Here is a 24708-nt window from a genome sequence, read left to right on the forward strand (position 1 = left end):
GAGGCTTTCTTGGGCAAACGCAGTGAACAGGACAGAGGCTAGTGGCCCAGCCCTCCCTTGGGGCTCACCCTTTGTTTAGCTGGGACACAGAAAACTCAGTAAAGCCTCCCTGACTTCATCCATTTGAGTCTTTCCAGTGGGGCCCACCAGGCTGGGCCTCCCTGCCAGGAGCCAACTGTCTCACACATACTCACTTTGTACTCCTCCCGTGACATCGCCCACCCCACTCAGCGGACAGCTGCCCCCAGCCATCCTGGGGAGGGTCCCAGCTCCAAGAGGGGGCCTGAGCCAGAGAAGAACTCCCCACAGCAGCCCTGGCTCTCGGCTCCCTACCCACGGCATCTGGCCCTTCTCCTAATGATAGTCCCTCTCCTCTTCTCCTCCACCCTGACATCCTCACTCCCTGTCTCATCTTCAGATGACTGCTGACTCTGATTTGAACAGAACTTGCCAGCCATCCGGCCCAAAGCACCTCTCCCGGTCTAACACGAGGGTGAAGTTCGCAGACCCTAACACCCAGCCTCACATCCCTCGTCCACCACGCACTGGCTGGGTTGCCTAAGGCAAGTTACCTAACCCCGCAGAGCGTCACTGCCTCATCTCTAAAATGGAGGTCCTAGCAGCACTTTCTCATACAGCCCTGGTGAGGATTAAAGAAGTCAGTGTCTGAAAAGAGCTTTACGAGGACTTAGCCTATCACCAGTGCCCAAGAAAAAGAACCGACCATCATCTTCAATGTAAATGAACAAGGCTTGTTAACCGGCCAGTAGAGCCTCACCTGACTAATCTGTAACATTCCGCCCCAAACACCCCCCACAGAGCCTGTCCCTGCGGATGAGGGCGACTCCAGCCCCTTGCCCAGAGCAGTGCCAGCACAGCGGACACCAAAGAACTTTGTCCTTGAGGAAGAGGCAGTCTCATAGGCAAGGTAAGACAAACTAATGAAGCAATTAGTAAAAAAAGACAGGATAGCTTAAAAGTACGAAATTGTTTTGTGCAGACTATTAATTGTGTCAACCTAAGAACCATTTGTACTGCATTTTAGCATTTACCTAGCACTTGGGAATACATTGCCTCACATAGTTCACATAATCCTCAACACAAACTAGCTGCGTGACTATTGTAATTAGTACATGAGGTAACTGAGGCTCATGAAGATGAAATGGCTCACCTGTGGGTGGGTGACTCAAAGGACACTTTCAACCTGATTCTAATGTCATTTGGGACCAGGATCCTTGCTTTGTCCAGTAGGTGTGATGTGTGCATGTACATGTGTCTGTGTATCTGTCTGTGCGTGTGTTTACAAGGTGGGTGCTTCTTCAGACTTCATCTCTTAGCCTCCTCCCTTCATCCCCATGATTCCCTTGGGGCCAGAATACCCTGTAGTTCATGTTTCATGTCTATCTGTGCTGTGTCCGCTGATTGTTCTGAGTCCCTTCTCATAGATGTGCTGGCCTCTCAGAGCTGGAGAGGTCTCCAAACCATCCAGAGGATGGGGATTTTTGTGACCCAGGTGACCCCAACTCTGCCCCGAGGCCCTGAGAAACACAGCAGCCTGGGAGAGGGACCCTTCAGTGCAGGACAGCAGGCAGCAGGGCTGGAGTGCCAGGGCCAGTGAGGGTTACAGAGACCTGGAGAGCAGGCTGCAGCAGCCCCTAGGGGGCCTTCAGGAGAAGCACAGCCATGCTCCCAAACTCACCCGTGAGAGGGAGGGAGGAGCAGGGCCCAGAAGCCGGGCCCGGCCTTGGGAAGGATGGAGAGTGGGAGACCACAGCTGAATGGGACCAGCTACATGGGACAGAGTGTGATGGAAACTACACATGGAACTTGAAGCCACAATGCCTGGGTTCACATCCCATCCTCTGCTCCCTAGTAATACCACAGCGGAAAGTTACTCACCTCAGCATCTCCATTTCCCCATCCATAAAGTACAGGTAATAGTAACACATGTGCCACAGGTTGCTGTCAGGATTAAATCAGTTAATTTTTGTAAGCCATGACCTGGAGGCAGGTAGATGTGGCACATACCTAGGCACCACCATCACTACTTGGCAGCCACTATTCTGTGCCCACAAACCACACAGAGTCATCACACTGAACATGCACTTTTATTCTAGGAATTCCAAACCCTTCAACAGGGTGGAAGCCTCTCACAGTGAAGGCCAAGACCTCTGGATCTGGTTTGGGGATCAGACAAACTAATGCTTGGAGATCATGAGTCCCAGACCTGTGCTAATGGAGTAAGCAGCCCCCACTGCACAGGGTTCGGGGGTCCTAACCTGCAACACTGAGGTCAACTCTGTGCCCAGGCTCTTCATCTGCAGAACCTGACATTTCCCCTGTAGCAGTGGTGCTCCTGCACTGGCAGTGGGGGTGCACCCCAGCCTCCCTGAGGACCAGGCACACCACCACCATGGTGAGAACACAGAGCAGCCATGGGACAAAGCAAAGCCAGCTGGCTCCGGACCCCACTGCACAGCCTCCTGAGAACCTCCTGCACCAACTCAAAGCAGGGAGAAGGTGCACAGGGCAGCTCCCTGGAGCCCGCAGCCTAAAGGAAGCCCTTCCAGCCTGGCTATGCCAGGGCATTAGGGAAGTGACCCATCCAGTGCTGGCTTAGGTCTTGGATCGCGTCCCGAAGCATCCATGTCCAGTCGTCACCCTTCCGCATCGGGGTACAGCGGGTCTCTTTGTGCTCCAGAGCCAAGATCTCTGCAGGAGTCTCTGGGGTCAGCCCGGCAGCCAGGACAGCTTCTGGGAACTTGGCTGCAGAAGCGGGGGCCAGACAGCACCGGGGAGGGCTGTGGGGGTGGAGCAGGTGGGAACAAGAGTACAGACAGACAGGTACAGAAAGGAGAAGGTGGGAGGGGCAAGAAGGAACAGGGCAGGGTTCGGGATGGGAGGCGGTGGGCACAAAGGGGAGAGAGAGGCAGACGTTTAGTGCCCTGAATTTATCTCTGCAATGATCTGTGGGCAACTGGCTCCTCCTTGGAGGCCCAGCTCGACCACCACCTCTCGCAGTGGCTGGCCCTGGATATCTGTCACGCACGCTCTTCAGGGACCACAGTTCTCAGGGCACAGCTCCACACAGCAACCATCACGCTCATCAGAGCTGTGGGTTCACACTCTCCTATCTCCCCTGCTTGGGGAAGAGGGGGGCCCCTCAAAGCCAAAGGGCCTCCCAGTGGCCCAGATGCTGGTGGCCATACCTGGGCTGCTGTCTGTCTGTCTGCTGGTAATGGTAACTCACAGCCACGGCTGAGTGAGGGCACAGCAAGTACTGGTTCTCTACCCAGCAGCGGGCCATGGTCTGGGTGATGGTCTCATCCGAGATTGACACAGACGCCACTGCCCCTGAAAGCTGACGGGTCCCAGGATCAGGGGGTGAGAATCGGGGTTGGGGGGAAACAGGAAAAAGATGACCAAAATGCCACTGTGTAACACAGCGAGAGAAACAGCAGGGACACACGAAACGTTTGGACTAGATGGCACTCAGCTCAAGAGAAAATCTGGACTCCCACATTCCCCAGTTTTTGGTTGATTCACTCAAGGGAAGGATACATTTGAGTTTCAGGTCAATAAAGAATAAACTTAGGATGTGGCTCATGAATCAGCACATGAGTATATAGTCTTGTTCAATGACCTGACAAATGAGGGTTCAGTGCATGCAAACCTTCCTAGTGCCTTTTGTTGGTGTGCCCCCTTCCTGGGGCTGGAGAACACCTTCCTGTCAGTTCCCACGCAGCTTTCTACACCTCCTCCAGGAAACCCCCTACCTCAGAGGAACAGTGCCCCTCAGGGCGGACCTGTTATCTCTTCATCCTGAAAATGTATTGCATGCTTCTCATGTGCCAAACACCCTGCGCAAATGTGACTGCAACAGAGAGCATGGGGTATTATAAATCATTTACATAGCTACTGTCCCATTAGGGTTCACAGAAGACAGCAAGTGTATTTTATCTATCTTTGTATTTCCTGCACCGAGCACAGGTCCTGGCTCATAGCAAATATGTAAAATGAATGAATGAATGAAGATGGAGTCTTCTGTATGTACAACCTTTATAAGAAGAGGCCAGAGAGCTAGCCAAATCTCTTTCCACCATGTAAGGACACAATGAGAAGGCAGCAGTCTGAAACTTCTCTGGAAGTTGCCTTCACCAGAACCCAACCGTGCTGGCACCCTGATCTCAGACTTCCAGCATCCAAAACTGCAAGCAATGAATTTCTGTTGTTTCTAAGCCACCTGGTCTGTGGCACTTTGTTACAGCAGCCCTAACCGACTAAGACTGGTTGCATCAAATACATGGGTTCTAAAGGACAGAAATTCTACTCCGGTCTGTACGGGTAGCTGAGCCCAGGAACTGTATCCAGTTCTGGGAAGACCCCTTTAAGATGGGCCCTGACCAGGCAGTATTAGGACATGTAAAGGACAGCTGAAGAAACCAGGAAGGCTCGGTGGGTAACGGAAGATTCTCTTTAAATATGGGAATCAGACAGCTCAGGAGGATCAGACTAGAAGCACCAGAACAAATCTAGCTCAACAGAAAGAACCTTCTAATGATTAGAGCTGGTGTGACGTAGTGCGGTCCCGATCCCTGGAGACAACCATAGTCTGGATGACCACTTAGTGGGAATTAGTGGAGAAAATGAAAGGCAACTTCAGCATATGAAATCCATTTTTTTTTACATTAAGTGACCACCAACAGATTGCGTTAAAATAAAAGCAATCCTTCCCAACTAGATTCCCTCCACTCTGAAGACATAAAATTTCTCCTTTTCACAATGGTCTCTGCAAATTCTGGATAAGCAAAGTAGCTATTACTGGAAGTCAACAATATATAAAAATAATAGTATATCAAGCACACCATTGCCAGGTAGTGTACAAAGAGTTTCATGGGCATTACTTGACTTCAGTCTTCCCCAACACTGTGAGGTAGGCATTCGCATTACCCCCACTGAACAGAGGAGAAAATCGAGGCACAGAGCTTAAGCACCTGGCCCAAGGTTTTAAAGCTGGCTTGGAGTTGAGCCCTGTCTGACTAAATCAGTGCTCCCGCTGCCCCTCCTCACTCAATAAACTGATCCATAGAGGGGCTGCAAAGGTGCCAGGCTCACAGCAGGGACTCAAGAAACTGGTATTCTCTCCCCTCGAACAGATTTTAAAACTGGAAGTCCAGCTCCATGGCTATGCCCTTTCTTTTCTCCATGGTGTGTGCGTGGTGACTGACCTTCCTGTGCAGCTCCGCGGGTAGGCTCAGGCTTTGGGTCCTTTCAAACTGCTCCATGAGGGCTCTCGTCACCTGGCTGTCGGAGCCGGAGAGCAGCCAGAAGATCCTCTCCATGTTGTAGGGCACCTGGGCAGGCAGACAGCATCCCAGGGGTGCACTGATCTCAGCCCTCGTATACCACCCCACCCTCAACCAACACCTGGGGCCAGACCTGCGCCCCCACCCCCAGATCCCACCTGAATGTCCATAGCTGAGGCCCAGGTTGTTTTGACAGCCTTGGACAGAGAGAAGTCTCCCCACTGGATGGTCCTGTGGAGGATGTCATTGCTGTTCACTGCCACGACCAGGTGGATGGGCAGGCCCATCCTCTGAGCAATGCACCCAGCTCAAGACAAGAGAGGAGAAGCACAATGGTTTTTGAGACATGACACCAAAAGCACAAGCAACAAAGAGGGAAAACTGATAAACTGGATTTCATCAAAATTAAGAAACTTTTGTGGTTTTTCAAGCTTGTGTGTTTCCAAGGATAGTATCAGCAAAATGAGAAAGTAGCCAACACAATGATAAGACAGAGTTGCAAGTCATGTATCTGATAAGGGACCCATATCCAGAACATATCAAGAACTCTTACAACTCAACAATAAAATACAAATAACTCAATTAAACAGTGGGCAGAGGACTTGAGTAAATATTCCTCAAAGGAGATATACAAATGGCCCCCATCACAGGTGCATGTGAGGATTAAATGACTTAATAATTGGAAAGCATGTAAGCAATAACTGCTGCATAGTAAGTGCTTTTTAAATGTTAATTATTATTATAGAAAATTATTTTAATGCCACGCAGCCGTACAGCATTGTACTCTCACAAAGTTCATTTACACACATAATCTCATTTGCACCTCACAGCAGTCCTGAGAGATGATAAGCAATGTGATCCAATCTCCTTTTTATAGCTAATCAGCTGAGTCTAAGGGACTGCCCCACAGCTGTTCAGCTAGTAAAGGACAGAACTGGGGCCAGAACACTAAGTCCAAAACCCTTGCCACCACACGTGGTCTCTGGATAGTGTGTCTAGGGGGGGGAATACGTGCCATTTGAGCTGCCTGCCCTCCCAGCGGCAGCTGGCAGAGATGGGGAGTAAAGTCCATATTTCAGCAAGAGGGCACTGCCAGTCAGACACGCAGCTGAACTTTGACTCCATCTCTCCACACTCTGCTGAGTGGGGTTGACCCACCATGCACCGCCTGCAGCAAGAGGCCTGGAGGTCCCCCCTGGTAGTTAGGGGAAAGTTTTCTAGGAGCTTGTTCTCTGTAGTTCTTGTTATTTTCAGAGCTATTTCTCAATTTTTCTCCTTACAGATGCAGCCAAAGGGCAGCGGGGAGGAATAAGCGCCACAAGCATTTTTCTGGAAAGCCATGTCCATTCAGAGGTCCCCTTACCTGCAAGGTTACCCGCAGCCCCGGTTGGCACAACTACCTCCACAGGGGGCAGGGGATGCATCTCTAAGGATGGCGCACACTGGAAATAAGCGAAGAAGTGGTGGGCCGTTTGCACAAGGATCCGGGCCCAGTTGATTGAATTCAGACTCATCAGATTGTACTTCTTGACAAAAGCCACGTCGGCAAACACAGCCTTGATGGGTTTGTCAAGCTCATCGCTGTTGCCCTCCACTGCCAGGGAGAGAGGGGAGGGGAGCTGTCAGAAGCACAAAGGACCCCCAGGCAGTCAGCACTCACCTACAACCAGGCCCATCCTGCCAGGACCTTCCCTCAGCCTTGGTTTCTTTAACTCTCACGGGTCTCGGTCTGGTTTTCTAGACTTAGAATTAAGCTCCTCAAGGGTAGAAACCATGTCTCATATTTTCATTGTCGTATTTCCAATGTTTCTACCATTATATAATATTAGATATAAAATGTCAACCTTCTGGGATATTGGGAAAAGAATTCGTTTTTGTATTCCTTGCCACCGCCACTCCCTGGGGACAAGGAGGAATGGTTTATCCGGTTGTGAGATGGCAAGGGGCTGATCCGTTACTCCGCGGTCCTCTGCATGGGGCTGGGGAGAAACAGTGGCTGTTTCATGTTTATGCTCCTTCCATCATTGAGGTCACAAGGGTGGGTGCTCTGCTCTCTGCTGGCATGGGGAGGGCTTCTCCTCCCTCAACCAGGTGTCTACACAGTTTAGTTATGGATGAATTATTGTGTAAATTTGTGGGTGAAGTGGTTATAAATCCAAGTTGCATTCCTCAATCCAGCCCAAGCAGCAATCAAGCCAATATTGATCTCTTATCTGAAACCTGGGTCTATTTCTCCATTGCCTCCAAAGTTGGAGGAGAGAAGGTTGAGATTTATTGGGAGAAATGCCAAGTAGGCACTGAGGTGATAATTCCTTCCACGCTCCACCACGGTGTAGAAGCAATAAGGCCAGGGTGCTGACTCTAGAGCCACACACAAGGGGGATGTGTGCTGGGGTGCTAGGAAAAGATCCATTGCTTATAAGATAGCCACAGGAAGAGAGACCTCGTTATCTTAAGTAACCATCATCTGCCCCAAGAGGAATGAGCCTTGGCATTGGAGAAGGTGAAAAGACAATGCAAAGAACCTAGGTCCCCAAGGACACTGCTGAGCCACTGAATGAACCAATCAGGAGCCCATCCTACCTCTAGACTTCCAGTTATATTAGCTGGAAAATAACTCCTGTTCAAGCTTATCTGAGTTAGATTTTCTGTTACTTTCAGTCTAAAGCATCCCAAATATCACGTAACTAGCACCTGCTGATTATTCTGTACTTAAAAAGAACCAAGTATACAATGTATATGGAAATCAATGACTTTATAAAACATCAGTGTCCAACACACAGCCATCCAGGTGGCCCATCATCCCATTTCCTGAGCTTACCAGTTTCGGGAAAATATACTTCCACAGTCAGCTCCTGAACTAACATATATCCTCCTGGAAGCCAAATCAGAAGGTTCCAGAAAGGAAACGAAGAACTTGAACAGTGCTGTTTAGAAACAAAAACTAACTTCCTTAAAGTTTGCTGCCTTGTTTTCTTGAAGCTCAGAACATGTGCAATACAGAAATGCCCCTTCAGCTCCAGCAATAACACATTTATGACATACCACATTTGTCATCTACATCTCTGCCATGGATTTACAACCATAGTTTTACCATTTTGTCAAGGAGCGTGGTCAAGAATGGAGCTTCCATATATGCCCTTAAATAGATGCCTTCCAATATCTGTGTAAAGGCAAGAAGAGAGTAGACAGTAGCACAGAGGTATAGAAAGCTATTCTCTCCTTTGATTCTAGGCACAGGCAATGCTAGATCCATAACTAGCAATTCTGGTGGTTAGTGTATAGTTAAGAACCTCAGGAGCCTGAAATCTCTTGCATTAAAACGATGCAATGACTGCAATAAAACACAACAAATATGGACAATTACCAAGGCTAATGTGTAAGATTTTGCCAACACCTGCATTAGCTAAACCATGAACCCATCACTGGAATATATATGTGCTTGCTAAAGAAAAGAGCAGAAGGGGCTTCTTACTTGTTCTTGAACAAAGGAGAAAGGACATGCATGCTACTCCATTGGTCAGGTTTGTTTTCTCTGTGCTTTTGCTCCTTGACAAAACGGGTGATATATAAAAACATCCTCTAAGGGATTACACCAGGATTACACTCACCAGCTGAGTGACCAAACCAAGCCAGGCCGCCTGGACAGCTTGTCCAAGGCAATCATGTACAAAGCCTCTAGGACATCTACCCTCATATTCCTACCCCTACTTTGGGGCCACCTGGGGTCTAGTGGGGTGTGAGAGGTGGAAATAAAAATGTATGGCTCCACTCAAACTCACCCCCCTTTCTCTACTCTTGGTCTTCGCCATGATTAAATCCACTTGGAATAGATGGCCTGACATTAAATGAGATGGATTTTGGCCTTTCTGTAAGCACAAAATGCTACAATTCTTGATGTGGCTCAGGCAGGTGTGTCACTAGTCATGGGTACCAGGAGTGGCTTCTTATTTTATATCCTTGGACCCACTACGCAGGAGCACAGCTTAATCATTTCTACGTTGTAATGACACATTCTCCTAAAATAAGTACTTAACATTTTGTACCTTCTAAACTTCAGTGCCATGGGACAAAACTCGAGTCCCCTGGCTCAGGCTATTGGTTCTGGGCAGCTGCTTGTACATATGGCACCAGCAGGTGGACCATGCATGGAGGTAGCATTCTTTGGGGTATGATTTTATAAACCTGCACCTTCTAGACTATACTGTCAGTACTGATTTCTGCACCTGTAACCTCAAATAACTTGTGAGACTGTGTAGCCAAGAGCCTGCCCAGAGGTAAGTCCAGGACATATATCAAACTCAAAATATGACTGATGAAGGGAAGCAGGGAGGGAGAAGGAGGAGGAGGAAGGATGGTCAGCTAGTCAATTGATCAGACTTGTTCCAGCCCATCTCCCAAAACAGACGCACTCAAAGTAGAGCCATGCTATCCCTGGGGCCTCTGAGCCAAACACACCTCCAAACACACGGACGTTCTCCTTCAGCACTGTCGTCATCTGCAGCTCCTGAATCTTAGTGCAGAGACCCTTGGGCAGCAGAACAATGATGCCCACATTCTCTGTCCCTTGAACACTCTCAATGGCAGCACTCCCTGTGTCCCCAGAAGTTCCTGGAAGGGAAGAAAAACTCTCCCCTTTAGGACAAAGGGACAGAAAAGGAAAAGAAAAGGCCTCTAAAGCACTGTGGCCAAATAAGGCAATATCTGCTTTCAAAGGCTTGGAGGATGGGAACCTAGTGCTTCCTGGGAGGACCATAAACCTCCAAGAGATCTGTGGATAGAAATCAGGGCATCTGTGAACTTGGTACCATGTAATCTTACGTGTTTAAAAATATTATTCTGAAAAGGTGCCATAGCCTCCACCAGACTGTCAAAGGGGTCCATGGCACAAGGTCAAGAACCCTGCTCCAGAAGACCCAGTAAGCCGCTCCCTGAGAGATGTCACGGGAGGCCATCTGTGGGTGGAGCCCAGCAAGTCGGGGCACCAAGGACTCCAGTGCTCACACCCGCAATGCGCACCTACAACCACGGTGACATGCTGCTTCCTCCTCTGCAGGAAGTACTGGAGGAATTGTGCTGTGCAGCTCAGGGCCAGGTCCTTGAATGTATACGTGACCCCATGCCACAGCTCCAACACATTCAGCCCATCCCTCAACCTGGACAGATGGACCACCTCTCTGTGGTGAAATCTGCTGAAGGCTTGGTCTATCAGACCTGCCAGGAGAGAGGGGGTTGCACAATAAATAAGGACGTTACCTTGTCTCACAAGTTCTCTCAGCCTCTGTAGATGGGCTTTTGCATTTGAAGTTTCTATCTCCTGCTACTGGATAAAAAGACCACAAATGTTTATCCTAAATGATACTGTGTATGACTATAATTGTATAATTCTAAAAAGAGTCTGAAAAGACATGAACCAAACTGTTCATAGATACCTCGTAGCAATTCCCATAGGGCAGAAGGTGCTGTAAGACTTTAATTTTTTACTTTATAAGCTTCATTGTTTGAATCTCTGCTGAGCACGTATTTCAATACAGGTTCAATTAAACAATTAGGCAACAAACAAATTGATGTCTCACCTCTTCTAATATTCCTTCCTAAGGGCAGGAAGCTGTTTGTTTGTGCACTACTAAATCTCACAGCCCTGATGCCAGAACCTTGAGATGGCTTATACATAATCCTACCTAAGTCAGGTCCTCTAAAGCTGTGTTCCTCAAACTTAAATTAACACTTGAGATCTTAAAATACAGATTCAGGTTCATCGGGCCTGAGGGCTCTAATAAGTCCCTGGGCAATGCTGTCTGTGCTGGTCATGGGACCACATTTTGAATAGTCTTCCTCTTTCCACCTTCAAACTCCACCATTACCTTATGGATTAGATCATATATTTGGCCTGTGAACCAGTAGCACTGGCATCATCTGGACATTTGATAGGAATGTAGAAACTCAGGCCCACACCAGACCTACTGAATCTTAATGAGATCCCCAAGAAGAATCGATGGGCACATTACACATTACACTTTGAGCTGGTCCTAGGACTCTCAAAGTCCCTTCTAGAACTACCATTCAAGGAAATAAAACAGCAATCTGAAGGCCTGGGTGCTTTATATGCAGGGAGGAAATATCCCAACATTCAAGCATCTTAGGATGATGGCAAAATCCCCCTCTTGAAAAGCTTTTTTTTTTTAAAGAAACTAAAGGGAAAGAATTCTCTGTATATCATGTCAGCATTCATCTCACGATAAGTGGGAACTGGAATGGATGAACTCTTTAGGGATATTTCCAATCCTGGGAATCCAGAGTCTGGAAAGAACTCCCAAGTTTGGAAAATGTGACCAGAGACCTCCCAAGGGTTAAGTGATGGATTTGCAACTCTGCGGGGGGACTGGGCTGGCAGGGGAGTGAGTGGGAGAGCAGGGAGGTGGGGGTGCTTACAATTTAAGTCATCCCTGGGAATGAGCTCAGGGCCAATGAAGAGGATGCACAGCTCCTTCACCAGGCCGGGGTAGGACAGCGTGCTCCACTGATGCAGGGTCTCTCTGCTCAGCTGTGGGAGCTCCTCAGGCATGAAGAGGCCCCCATCAGGAGCATAGCCAGAGAAAAGGGCCCCCTCAAAGTCGACCCGGGGGGCCATCCCCCTAGTGCTGACGTACCACATGATCCTGGAGGCCTGCAGAGGGAACAGTCCCAGAGGCACCTGATCAAGCTCAGTACCCCACAGGGTGAAAGTGAAACACTGCCAGCCCCCAGCTCACCCAGACCACCACTTACTGGGGTAGGTGTCCCAGCCCGGGAGACTGGAGCCCTACAGTCTCATGCCAGCCCCACTTGGGACTGTGCAAATGTGATCTCTCCAGTCAAAATGAGGCAATCCCACATCAGTGGCAATCCTACTGCCTTGTCAGGGGGGCACAGGAGCATGCTGGGAAGGTGAGAAGAAGGCCTTGGGGTAAAGGTAACACTAATAATAAAGCAATTGTCATTTTGATATCTTACTTGAGAAGACTGCCACACTTGGTTATACACCCTTTTGAGAGATGTCTGGGTCCACATCTGCTGAAAAAATAACCACTTAAATGGTTAGCTAGCAATGTTGCCTATAACCTAGCATTTCACCATGCTGGTAATTTGTCAAAATCAACATGGGAGCTTTAAAAAAAATACTCCTACCTGGGACCCTCCCTGGATCAATTAAACTACAAGTGGTACATGAGAGGCTCCTTATACTATTCTAATGTGCACCTAGGGTTAATCATAGGGAACCAACTCATTCTAGTCTGCCCAGAACTTTCCTAGTTTTAAAACTGAAAGTCCCATGTCCCAAAACCCCTCAGTCCTAGGCAAATTAGGGCAGTGGGTCATTCTGTTGAAAATTAGGGCCTAATCCTAGAAGAACGATTAGAAGTACCAACACAATACCCTTAATACTGCCCAGCCACGGCTAGTTGGCCCTCTGTGGACTCAGTACTCTGATTGGGGTGGGGGAGAGGGAGTGTCCAGGGGCACCCAGGCCTAACTTCGGTACATCTCCACAACAGGCAGGTTCCCAGAAGTCAGGGTACATGTCAAGTGGTTGGGCTGAGCCAGGCCTGAGCTCTGAATGCCTTTCTCTGGATGATGGCAGTGAATTCAGGGCTCTGGTTTTAATGCCCACAGCACCTCAAGGGATGAATTTAACTAGACATAGTTCTCAGTATCAGCTTGGATTCACCTGTGCCAGGGTCAGAGGGAACCCCTGTGCTCTGGGGCACAGACACCTGAAGCTCCCCACCTCCCACAAACTACCAGAGTGGTGGACCACTAGGTTACAGGCAACAGTGTTAAATGACCATTGAGGTGGTCATTTTTTTGAGCGGAAGTGGACCCAGACATGAGCAAGCATTGATCTGGAGGAATGCTAGTTCTCAAGTGTAGCTCTGACACCTCTGAGCCCTGTGTGCCATTCCCGTGCCTACAAACACAAGGGCATCCAACTTAGAGCCAAGTTTAATCATCTAAATCATGAATCTTTTGAAAGTGAAAGTGGATACTATTAATAATTATGCTGGGACAATGAGTGTGAGCTAGAACTGTCTCAAGCAAACTGGGTCATATGGTCACCCTTGTAAGGGACATCTCAAAAGAAATGAAATCAGAGTAACTCCAAAAGCCAGCTGGAGTGGGTAAGCAAAATGGCCCAGAGTTTCACAAAACAAAACCAGGTTAGGGAGGCCAGAGCCTAACAGTGCCTTGAATAAAGGGAAGAGTTTCTGTAACTCTGTGCAAGGGTTAGAGCCAACACAAACTGCCCAAGACCCTGAACTGACAAGAGGGAGATCCTGCCTGGCCACATCACTGGACTGGACCAAAGGGGAGGAGATAACTGAGTTGCCAAAGCAGCAGCCACAGGCCTGAGGGCAGGGGCAGGCGCTGTAGGCAGCAGTGAAGGAAGCCATCTGCAGCACACTTCCCTGGATGAGCTGGACTGCATCACACCTGCAGCACTGGGTTGTTCTGAGCTCCCCGCTTTAAGGGGGACATGGACAAACTGGCCCAGGATAAAGGAGAGGGCCTGACACCTGGCTCTGCACATGTCAGTGCAGGGAACCGGACTGAGCAGTGCACGGGCAACCGTCTCCACCAGGGAAGGACTGTCCCTGCTCTGTCCAACCACCCCAAGGAGCAGCCTTCTCAGGACAACAGGGTGAAGCTACAGAGAACACAAAAAACTGGGTTCAGCAGTGAGGTAAACTAGGCCCAGAAGTAGCAGCAGCTGCCACAGGAGCGGGTAAAACTGAAAAGCAAATCGGGCACTTTTGTTGCACTGCTGCAGGGGCTCCAGGCTTCAGATGGGGCCTGGGCTAAGTGACTTCTGGGATTTAAGATTTTAAAGAAAGCCACAGGCCTAAAACGGATTCTCTTGTGTCAGGCCCACATCACCAAACTGGGGCTTAACATCCAACGGAACTGCAGTTTCAACCTTCCTCAGGAGAGTAATCCTAGAAGAGAATTTCCTGGGCAGCACCTAAATAAATACCCTTTGGGGGACAAAGGTGACCTTACCACAAATAATCCTTTTTTTGTGACTCGCTTGTCTGCCTTTAGAAACATCTCCTTTCAGTGGCCCACTGGAGCTCCTCTCTACTTACTGGGTGGGATGCTGCAGGATTCACGAATTGTTCAAAGAGAGCCAAATTTGATTTTAAATTTTACTCTGTTCAATTGTTGTTATTTGACAATTGACCCTTGTGATCCCTCTGAACCCTACTCCAGAGTGGAGACAGCGTAGAAAAACTGACCATTAACCTGAATAAATAACAAGGGGCAGGAGACTGCCTAAAGCAGGGAAACACTTCGGGAAGGGCTCTGGAAAGTCTAGAAATCTTCTGAGAAGGGGTGGGGCAGGGCGGAGACTTGGAGCCCAACGGCCAATTCCCTGGCCAGTGACCGCGGACTGGCCCCCAGCGCTGAAGTCCCAGCACGCTGCACGCAGGCCCCTGCCTCTGTGAAGTCACCCAGCAGCAGTATGGCTAGCCAAGCCCGGGGCTGAGGACGGGTTTTGGTAAGGTCTGCAGGATAAGTTTCCACCCCCCGCCTCTAAAAATACCGCAGACTTCCTTCTCGGGGTTCTCCTGGAACTGCAGAAACTTTCAGAAGTTGGAGAGCATTGGAAACCCTCAACCCTCCCAGCTTCCCCCAAGTCTGGGCGCCCAACTAGAGGCTACAGAACGCGGCGCGGAGGCGGACGCAGCTTCTCTGAAGTCGGGCTTGAACGAAAGCGCGAGAAGCTCAAGAGCTCAGACGCGGCGCTACGGGTTCCCCGGGGAGGTCGCCGCGATAGCCAGAGGGGCCCGCGGGGAGGGGCCCGGGACCGCGAGCCGCGGAAGGCCAGCCCCCGCCACGGGGTCGTACGGGCCGCTCGGGCCGGGCCAGGGGCGGTTACCTGGTCGGGAGGCGGAGGGAGCGCGGCAGGCGGCCGGCCCGGGGGTGCGCGCTGCTCGGGGCCCTCGGCGCTCAGGCTTCCGGTTGGAGACCGAGGCGGGCCCGGGGGAGGCCCGGGGCGGAAGGAAGGGCGCGGGAAGAGCGGGAGGCGGGAGCGCACGGATGGCAATGAGAGAGGAGCCTGCGTCCCTCCTCGGCTTGTGCTCAGGGCATTGGCTAGTCGTCTACTCATGTGCAGTCTCTTACCCTGCGCTGCAGCCCTGGGAGAACCACATAACCTAATTTTTCCAGTTAGAAAACCCAGGACAAGATGTAAAGAAGAAAAGCCCCCATCTTCTTTGGACTTCACGCCTCTTCGCGGGCAAAATCAGACGACTGGACAAACTCCTCGTTTCTCAAAGTGGGTTTCAGAATCCTCAGGGATACCAGACATTGTTTTAGCTCCAGAGTTCTTTGTGGGAAAACACTTTTTGGCAAGCATAGATTTATTCTAGGATAAAATGCATCCTCAGTTTATTTTAAAGAAAGAAAGCAACACACTTGAAAAATTGTCCTCCAGACATGACAAAGATTTACATTCATGCCCTGGGTCTCCACCCACTCAGGTGGCAAAGTTTGAGGAGCTGGACGTGCCAGGGGCTGGCTAAGGTGCAGTCTGGGCCTTTGGACTGGAGGACCTCGTGGGGATGGAGGGCGTGGGTGACTGCCCTCGGGTGTTGCCTGTTCTTTCTGCCTCCTCTGATGACGTTCTCCCAAACCTTTGGTCTCTGCTTACTCAAATCACCAGCTCTCTAAACTTCGGTCCACACGAGGTGCCCATTTGACATCTACACTAGTCCATGCGTCTGCCACTGAATGACTCCAGCCTCAATGGGCTGCACATTCCAAAGACAGTCTTGACTTGTCACCGCTCAGGATGGAGTTCACACAGAGGCCAAGGGGGGCATTCCCAGAGAAGGATATAGGCCAGGAAGGGAGCCCCAAAGACTTTCTAACCCCTATATCAGGTGTACTTAATCACTCAAAGGCCAGGGAAACCAGCCTGTGGCAGAAATGCCATAAGATGCAGCAGTGTTGTTACAGTCCTCACAACCATTCAGGATGGAGTCTCACAACCAATCAGGATGGAGTCTCACAACCCTCACGAGGAGGAGAGTGCCTTCCAGAGTTCCCCCGCCAGGCCTCTTGTGTGACTCACAGAGGCCTGCATGACTTCTTCCTGATTCTGTAACAGGAAGGGAAGGTAGATGCTCTTCTGTGAACTATAGTCTGACTCCCTCAGAAAGGAGAGGAGCAAAAGGCTCAGGAAACGAGGTTTAATTCATTAGGAATTGCAGCCTGAGACATTCAGAGCAGTGCAGCTACAGAAAATGAACACTTCATGGCCTATGAGGAAGAATTTTGAATGCCATGGAGAAACAGCAGGAATATGGAGTTCTCTGAGACTTCTACACTGGATCAACATTTATTTTTTATAAGATTAAAAACTGTTTTATTTATGTATCTTGCTTTCTGACCTTATAAACTGGAACACTTAGCTGTCTGTTTCTTTGAAACTGATGTTTTTCAAAGGAGGGCCCTTGTAATGCTTTTGCTTCTGTGTGTCCCTGCAAAGCCCTCTTACAGGAGGCTTCTATAAGACTGTACACTCAGAGAATTTACTGTGGTCTCCATGCACTGGGATGTGGGAGTTGGGAGTCAGAGCCCTCTCTGAGGATTAGAGAGCACATCGGGCCTGGACTGCCAGAGGAGAAGGTGACCTGCCAGAAGCCCTCCAGCCATTGTGCAGGGTACAGGGGAACACGCAGGCTTTTTCTAGAGCCCAATCTGGGCAGGGACAGCAAGGCAGAGGGGAGAGAAGATGATATTCAGAGTCAGGACATACCTGGTCTCTCTAACCATTTTTGACCTCCTAAACTGAAGATCCATCATTATACTTGAAGCGCATGGAGGTCGTTTGAGGAGATGGGGGTAACATTTCAGCTCAAGGACTCTGAATCACCCTCAGATCACTCCAAGTTCCTAACTCTGTAACTAAGAGGTCCAAATAAATAGTCTCAAATTATCAAACAAAAACTAACTGGCAAAATTCCAACTGCCTTTTTCACAAAAATGGACAAATCGTTCCTAAAATTTATATGGAAATGCAAGAGACTCAGAATAACCCAAACAATCTCAAAAAAGAACAAAGTTGGAGGATTTACATTTCTGAGCTTAAAATCTAGTACAAATCTATCAGGACAGTACAAAGACAATTACTTATAAAGATAAGTACAAAAGTAGTCAAGACAGTGTTATACCAGCATAAAGATAGATATAGAAATCAATGGAATAGGAGAGTCCAGAAATAAACTTGTATACCTATGGTTAATTGATATTTAACAAAGTTGTCAACACCGTTCAATGAGGAAAGAATAGTCCTTAAACAAATAATGGGGCAACCAGACATCCACAGGCAAATGAGTGAATTTAGATCCCCTACCTCATACCATATGCAAAATTTAGCTCAAAATGGATCGAAGATCTAAATGTAACAACTGAAACTATAAACTCGCAGAAGAAAACATAGGTGTAAATCTTCATGACCTTCTATTAGGCAATGATTTCTTAGATATGACACCAAAATTACATACAACAAAAGGAAAAATTGGACTTCATAAAAATTAAATACCTTTATGCATCAGAGGACACTATTAAGAAAGTGAAAAGACAACCTGCAGAATGGGAGAAAAGATTTGCAAATCATATATCCAATAAGTGCCAAGTATCCAGAATATACTAAAAGCTCTTACAACTCAATAATAAAAAGGCAACCTAATTTAAAAATGGGCAGAAGATTTAAATGAATATTCTCAGACAGACATGTAAGATGCCCAGCATCATGAGTCCTTCGGGAAATGCACATCAAAACCACAATGAGATACCGCTTCACACCTACTAGGATGGCTAGAATAAAAATATTGTGTTGGTGAGGATGCAGGGTATTTGGAATCCTTGTACACACACCAGAACCCATCACTGGTGGGAATGTAAACTGGTGCAGCCACTTTGGAAAACAATTGGCAGTTCCTCAAAATACTGAACAGAGTTACCAGATGACTCAGTAATTCCATTTCTAGTGGCATGCGCAAGAGAATTGAAAACACATCCTCATATAAAATCTTGAACACAAATGTGTATAGCAACATTATTCATAATAGCCAAACAATGGAAACAACCCACATGTCCATCAACTGATAAACCAAATGTGGCTGTATCCATACCATGAAATATTATCCAGCCATAAAAGGAATGTTATAGCATGGATGAACCTGCTATGACATGGATGAACCTTGAAAACATTAGGCTAAGTGAAAGAAGCCAGACACAAAAGCTCATATATTATATGATTCTATTAAATGAAAGGTCCAGAATAGGCAAATCTATAGAGTCAGAAAGCAGATTAGTGGTTGCAAGGAGCTGGTGAGAGGGAAATAAGAAGTGACTGCTGATGAAAATGGCATTTCTTTGGGGATAATTGAAGTGTTCTAAAATTAGATGATGGTAATGTTTGCCCAAATTGATAATAGTCTAAAAATATTTAATTGTACAATTAAAAGGGTGAGTTTTATGGTATGTGAATTATATCATAATAAAAAAATTAAAAAATGTAAAAACTGATTGGCTAGGAGTCAGGGCACATTATCCAAAGCAGCTGCCCAGACAGGAAAGTTTTGAAGGCCTAAAAGGACAGACTGAGTCCTGGGAGGGGGGCATGCTGCCCCCACTGGAAGTACAAAACAATCAGAAAATAGTTTTGATTCAGACATGCCTAATTCATCAGTAAGCCACTTTAGAAATCATTTATAAAAACTCAGAAAACAACGAAGCTTCTTTCATTGCTGGAATTTCTTATATGTATTAATTATGCACTCTCTCCTACAGTTCCAGATGAATGCTTCCACTGCTGAATGGTGCGTGATTAATATAGATCAGAGATGCCTTCTAACACTCTGAAATCTGGTTTTATTTAGTTACTTCTGAGAAATACTTCTGCGGAATACATTTGAGAAGGGCACAGATAGCTTAGTAGTTATTGCAATGAGTGCTGCCCTTTACCATCTAACTGGAGGTGTACATTTATAAGAAGTGTTTGTTGTAAGGACCGAATGCTGGTTTCTCAGTCATATGTTTTTCCTTTCCCTGGTCTGTGCTCAGCATGGCTCTGTGTGCATGAAAGCATCTATGCCAATCAAAGGTACTTTTGTTCATCCAAATAGGACAACATGCCTACCCAGTTACTCAGTTATCAGCACTGAGGCAGAATTAGTGAAAGCCTGGATTCGTGTTCCATTATTTCAAGACCATTGTCCAGACTGACCCTGTGTGTACTGCATCTTCCCTAGGAATGGTAATAATTGTAGATTGCTGGTGTGGTTCAGCAGTCGTGGGTATTGCTGGCTGTCTGGACCTGAGGTCTTGTGCCAACCTTGCGTGGACTTGGAGACATCATATGATGGAAGCAGGCTTTTGCTTTGTCCTGGAAGGTGCCCTGGCTCCATTGCATGACAAATGCTGGACCTGCCCTTTACTCTTCCACTCTCTCAGCCAGGACTTACATTTACTAAGACTCCCCATGTTCATTAGCACATTAATGCTTCCAGTCACCATGGCATTTTCAATTTTCAGCTGAGAGTCAGCAAGATGGAGACCTTCCCGAGGGCTCACCATTCAAAAACAGTTCAGCTGGGATTTGAACCCAGGTCTCCCAATTCCATATCCAATTTTCTTTCCATCCAGCCTTAGCTGTAAATTGGTTGGAACTTGGAAAATATTTTGCCATTGATAAGAGGTTGTGAAAATCTGGGAAAGATGTCAGTGTAAGAGCAGGATTACAAACATCCTGAGACAGACCACCGTTAGATGGTTGACCAACGTCCATTCTCACCTTATTCCTCTGACGTGACAAGGCCTGCTGTAGAAAACTCACATGTACCCTCAAACTTCTTTGCCTTTAGGGGTGACCTAGTCACCAAGTTCTGGCCAATGAGATATAAGCCAAAGATAAGCCAAGAAAGGTTCCAAGACAGCTTTTATAAGGAATAGGTTCAGCTGGTGCACCTGGGACTCAGATTTGTTACCTGGGGTTAAGTTGGAAACTTCAAAGGATCTGAGATGTTACACTACTGGTAAGCTACCAAGTAAGCCCGCCACAGTTTATACACACACACACATATACACACACACAAACTGGCGAGAGATGTTTTCTGGACCAGAGAAACAGCTGATTACTCATACAAAAGTGGCCAGAGCAGCATCTTAGCACCAGTTCCCCAACTCCCAGTCCCCGAGAGAGGACACGGTGAGAACCAGATGTTACCTGCATATGCAGTGGGGTTTTGTTATTCCCTCCCCTCCAACACCAAATGCAATGGTGTCTTTTTTCCCCTACATATATGCATAACATTGTACATATATAACATATATGTAACAATATTATACACAACAGCAATAGTAGTATAGCTTCATTCAGATATCCAGACCTGATTCCAATGTGTGTAAGTATATAGGAGGAGATCTTCCCACACATACTTACACGAAGCAATTCTTGAACACTAGCAGGGTGTTGGAGAACTCAACTCAATTCTGACGCTATCTGCCTGGAGACAGCACCAGATTCTCAGGTTAAGGGCTCCATGCTACAAGACTGCACCCCACCCCTCATTCCAGAGGCAGGTCAGAAGCCCCAGGCAGTTCCCTGTGCTTCTGACCTACACGCTACAGATTGCAGGTTCCCACGACCTCCCCCTTAGGTTTGGTTAATTTGCTACAGCGGCTCACAGACTCAGGAAAACAGGTCCACCAGTTTAGTAAAGGGTACAAGTTAACAGCCAGATGAAGAGAGACATAGGGCATGGCCCCAAATAAAGGAGCTTCTGTCCTCCTGGAGCTTGGGGCCTGGCTCAGTGGCACGTGGAGGCACCCTGGCTCCCCAAGCACAGAAGTTCTGTCTCCGACCAAGAAGCAGGACCCAGCCGAGCAGGGCAGGCAAAGCAGAGCAGGCAGCGAGCAAGCTCTTCTCGTGGGTTTTGCGAGGGCTTCACTGCATAGTCATGATTGACTATATTTTTGGCCTTGGCTGATTCCACCTCCAGCCCCTGCCCTGGGTGGGGGTCCACAAGTCTCTCATTAACATGACAAAACACCCATTTCACCTTTAGACTCTGCAGGGTTTTCAGGAACTGTAGATGAAGACCAAATACACCCGGGAAGTATATATTTAGTCATAGGAATGACTGAATATGTATTTCTTATGACTCATTATGCCACAGGTTTGCATCACAGTAGAGGAACCCTGAAAGGAGTCTCACAGACTGTCCATTGAGATTCTCATGAATCAAATCTCCTTCTAGAAATAGAGGGAAGACATCACTAGGTTTATTCCCCTGGAATGTAAGAAATGTCTCCAGGATGGGGAAGGAGAGGGCTTTAACTCCCCAAATCTCTCTGGAGGTTTTTTCCTTTAGGGAAACACTATCTCCAGTTTCCTTTGCTAGTCAAGTATGCCCTTTGCACAGAAAACCTGGACCATGCAAAACTACAAAACAGTAATGGAGAATTGTCCACCAAACCTTAGGGGTACAGCAGCCACCTTGCATGTGCGGAGAAAAGCCACAAACGCAGGAGGAGCAGAAACATAGAAGGGGCTTGGGACCTTGGTGGCTTGCTTGAGCAGCTGAACCAGCCCTGGACTCATTTGTTTAAACCTTGGTTTCTCAGGGTTTCTCTTGCTAGGAGTCAGACAATATTCAAACCCCTCCTGTCTTCCATCAGAAACTAACAGACAGAATAAAAGAGAAGCAAAAAAGGGGATGGAGGATGGGCAAGGGAGACAAAAAACCACCAAGGAGCAGTATGGAACATTTCATCTTCAATGCAACATGGCCCAAACATGCTCTTCATCCTCCCCAACTCTTCCTCCCTAAGTAAATGGCACCACTGTCGGCTCAGTTGTTCACGCTCCTCAGTAGGCATTCTTGATTTTACCTTTTCCCTCATCCCCCAAATCCAATCCATCAGTGACCTCAGGGGTTGTACCCACAAAATGTATCTCCCTGGTCTGCTTCCCACCATCTCTGCCTCCTACCCACTACCTCCCTGTGGCCTCTACCCTTCTACCCCACCATGCATTCTCCCAGCAGCAGAACTGGTCCCAGCACACCCATCATTAAATCCTTAATAGTCCTTGTCACCACTGGAATTCAGTTCTGAGCCTGTGTGACCCTGAGAGATTTCTCCAACCTCACCTTGATATACTCTAACCCTCCCCCACTGTCATGATCGAGCAGTGCTTGACTTTCTTCCTTTCTAGAACAAGCCAAGCCTTTCCATATCTCTGGGCCTTGCTGTTCCTTCTGACAAAATGCTGTTCCCCAGCCTCTTCCATGGCTGGCCTTTTCTCACAACTGAGGTTTCAGTACTAACGTCACCTTCTCAGAGAACCCTCCCTGACCATTCCCCTTTCCCTGTTTCTATCAAATTACCTTTTTAATTTTCTTTATGACACTTACCAGATTCTCAGGTTCTCTTGCTTATTTTTTTGTTGTTGTTCCATTGTCCACCCACCCCCTAGAACATCAGCTGCTTGAGAGCAGGACCTTGCCCCCTCACCACTGTGCCTACAGCCCCTGGGCCCAGGACCACCCGTTTAAGCTCCAACTAAGTGTTGGTTTGGGTAGGTGTGGCAGCCACTTCTCCTTCTTGGGAGAGATAGTAGATATCATTTGTCACTTCAGAATGGCCTTTGAGCCCACTAAGAATGCACCCTTCCCAGTCACTATCCTCACGCCTTGTTTTATTGTATTGATGGCAGCATTGCTGTCAGGCATGGGCTTGCTGGCTTCTTGGCTGCTTCTCTCCCTGTCTGTTCAAACGAAAACTCTAGAATACAAACCTCATGTGTTGTATCCACTACTCTCTTTCCCCAGCACCTAGAATACAATGCTTATTAAATGAATGAATAAAATGCATAGGATACAATATCGACCAGCTTAAATTGTCACCGCCTGACTGTCATTGGTAACTTGTGAAGCAAAGGCCAGCCTTCAAAATATGAAATTCCTTAACTGGTGGCCATAATAAACATCCCTGGAACACGATGGTCAGCAAGGAAGCTTCAAGCTGCAGGATGAGAACACGCTTTTCCAGTTGAACACATTGAGGACTAGAAAATGTGCATATACTGAAGGGGTCTCAAATGCAGAAAGGGAACCTTCAGGCTATGGAACTTTCTTTTCCTCTGGGTAAGCCAAACAACCATTGCCCATGGCCCAGATCCCAGTGCAGACCCAATTCTCGTAAACATACTCTCAACTTTGGATGGCATTCATCTAGTGGCTCTCACACTCCAGGTGTACAGAACTTTTCTGGGCGTATGCATCTCAAACTTTAATGTGCAAAAGCCGCCCTTCATAATTTTGTTAGATATGAATTCTGATTCAGTAGATCTGGGGTAGGACCTGCTATTCTGCATTGTTAACAGCTTCCCAGCTAAGATCAATGGTGCTGGTCTGAGGGCCACAATTTGAGTAGCAAGTACCTGGTCTAAAATACAGACTCCTGGGTTCAATCTCCAAGACTGATTCAGAAAGTCAATGGGAAGGGCCCCTGGTGGTTCTGATTCAAGTAGTCTGTTGACATATTTAGAGAAATTGTGCTTTTGACCATTATAATGGTCAAATCAAGAAGAACAGTGAGCTAACAAGCTGCCTTGAATCAAGGAAGCAAATGACAGCAGAGAAATGCAAAAGGGCTCGGAATGGCAGAGAAGGAGCTCTTTTTGGAGACTCTCGCATGGGTGGTGCTGAAGATTGACACAATAAGAGGTTCCAGTACCATATTTATAAATAGCCTTTGTTTAGACGCCTAAAAACGTCCAACACAGAAGCTCACAAATGGGCCAGTGAAATCACAAGTTCTTCAAATGGAGCATGGCATCTTTCCTGACAGTGGGCCTGGATTCATATGGCAGGAAGTAGCAGGAACAACAGCTCCTTTCCGCAGGCAGTTAGAAATCAGGTGGTGCAGATGGAACTCCCTCCAGGACATGCCCGCCTGGGCTCCCTCTGCTCCAGCCCCCACGGAGCCTAAGGGCTTCACCACAGAGCAAGCGGCATCCCTCTGCCTGCGATACTCTTCCCAGAGAAGTCTTCCCTCCTGATGCAGTCAGGTTTCTGCTCCAAGATCTGCTCCTAATTCAAAAAGGCTTCCCAACCATTGGATCTAAGACAATGGTGATTATCCCCCTACCCCACTTTATTTTTCTGTATGAACTTCTAACCACCAGACGCTGTGAAGGGTTATTGATTTCTCCCCACCATAATGGAAGCTCCCAGGAGAGCAGGGAATAGTTCTGTCCCATCCTCTGATTTATCCCCAGGGCTTGAACAGGGCATGGCAAATAGCAGAGGGTCGATAAAAGATTTGCTTAAGGAGGAAGGAAGAC

The 24708-nt window shown here is 47.7% G+C and overlaps 1 protein-coding gene across 3 annotated transcripts; it reads right to left on the reverse strand.

The window, feature by feature from the left end:
* Positions 1 to 2089: 2089 nt before the first annotated feature.
* On the reverse strand, positions 2090 to 15379 carry THNSL2 (threonine synthase like 2). 3 transcript variants are annotated; one of them, XM_036931087.2, is made up of 9 exons: positions 15226 to 15378; positions 11739 to 11973; positions 10326 to 10520; positions 9765 to 9917; positions 6670 to 6900; positions 5465 to 5613; positions 5229 to 5354; positions 3210 to 3361; positions 2090 to 2801 (listed from the first exon to the last, which is right to left on the reverse strand). In XM_036931087.2, the coding sequence occupies exons 2-9, from the start codon at positions 11959 to 11961 to the stop codon at positions 2576 to 2578; spliced, it is 1455 nt and encodes a 484-aa protein (XP_036786982.2). In that variant the 5' UTR covers positions 11962 to 11973; positions 15226 to 15378; the 3' UTR covers positions 2090 to 2575. The 3 variants fall into 3 exon arrangements, with proteins under 3 accessions (XP_036786982.2, XP_057353007.1, XP_036786983.2); XM_057497024.1 differs by lacking the exon at positions 3210 to 3361 and having other exon boundaries at positions 15226 to 15379; XM_036931088.2 differs by lacking the exon at positions 5229 to 5354.
* Positions 15380 to 24708: the final 9329 nt, after the last annotated feature.

The sequence above is a fragment of the Manis pentadactyla genome, chromosome 2 (assembly GCF_030020395.1).
Source record: "Manis pentadactyla isolate mManPen7 chromosome 2, mManPen7.hap1, whole genome shotgun sequence".
Taxonomy (NCBI): domain Eukaryota; kingdom Metazoa; phylum Chordata; class Mammalia; order Pholidota; family Manidae; genus Manis; species Manis pentadactyla.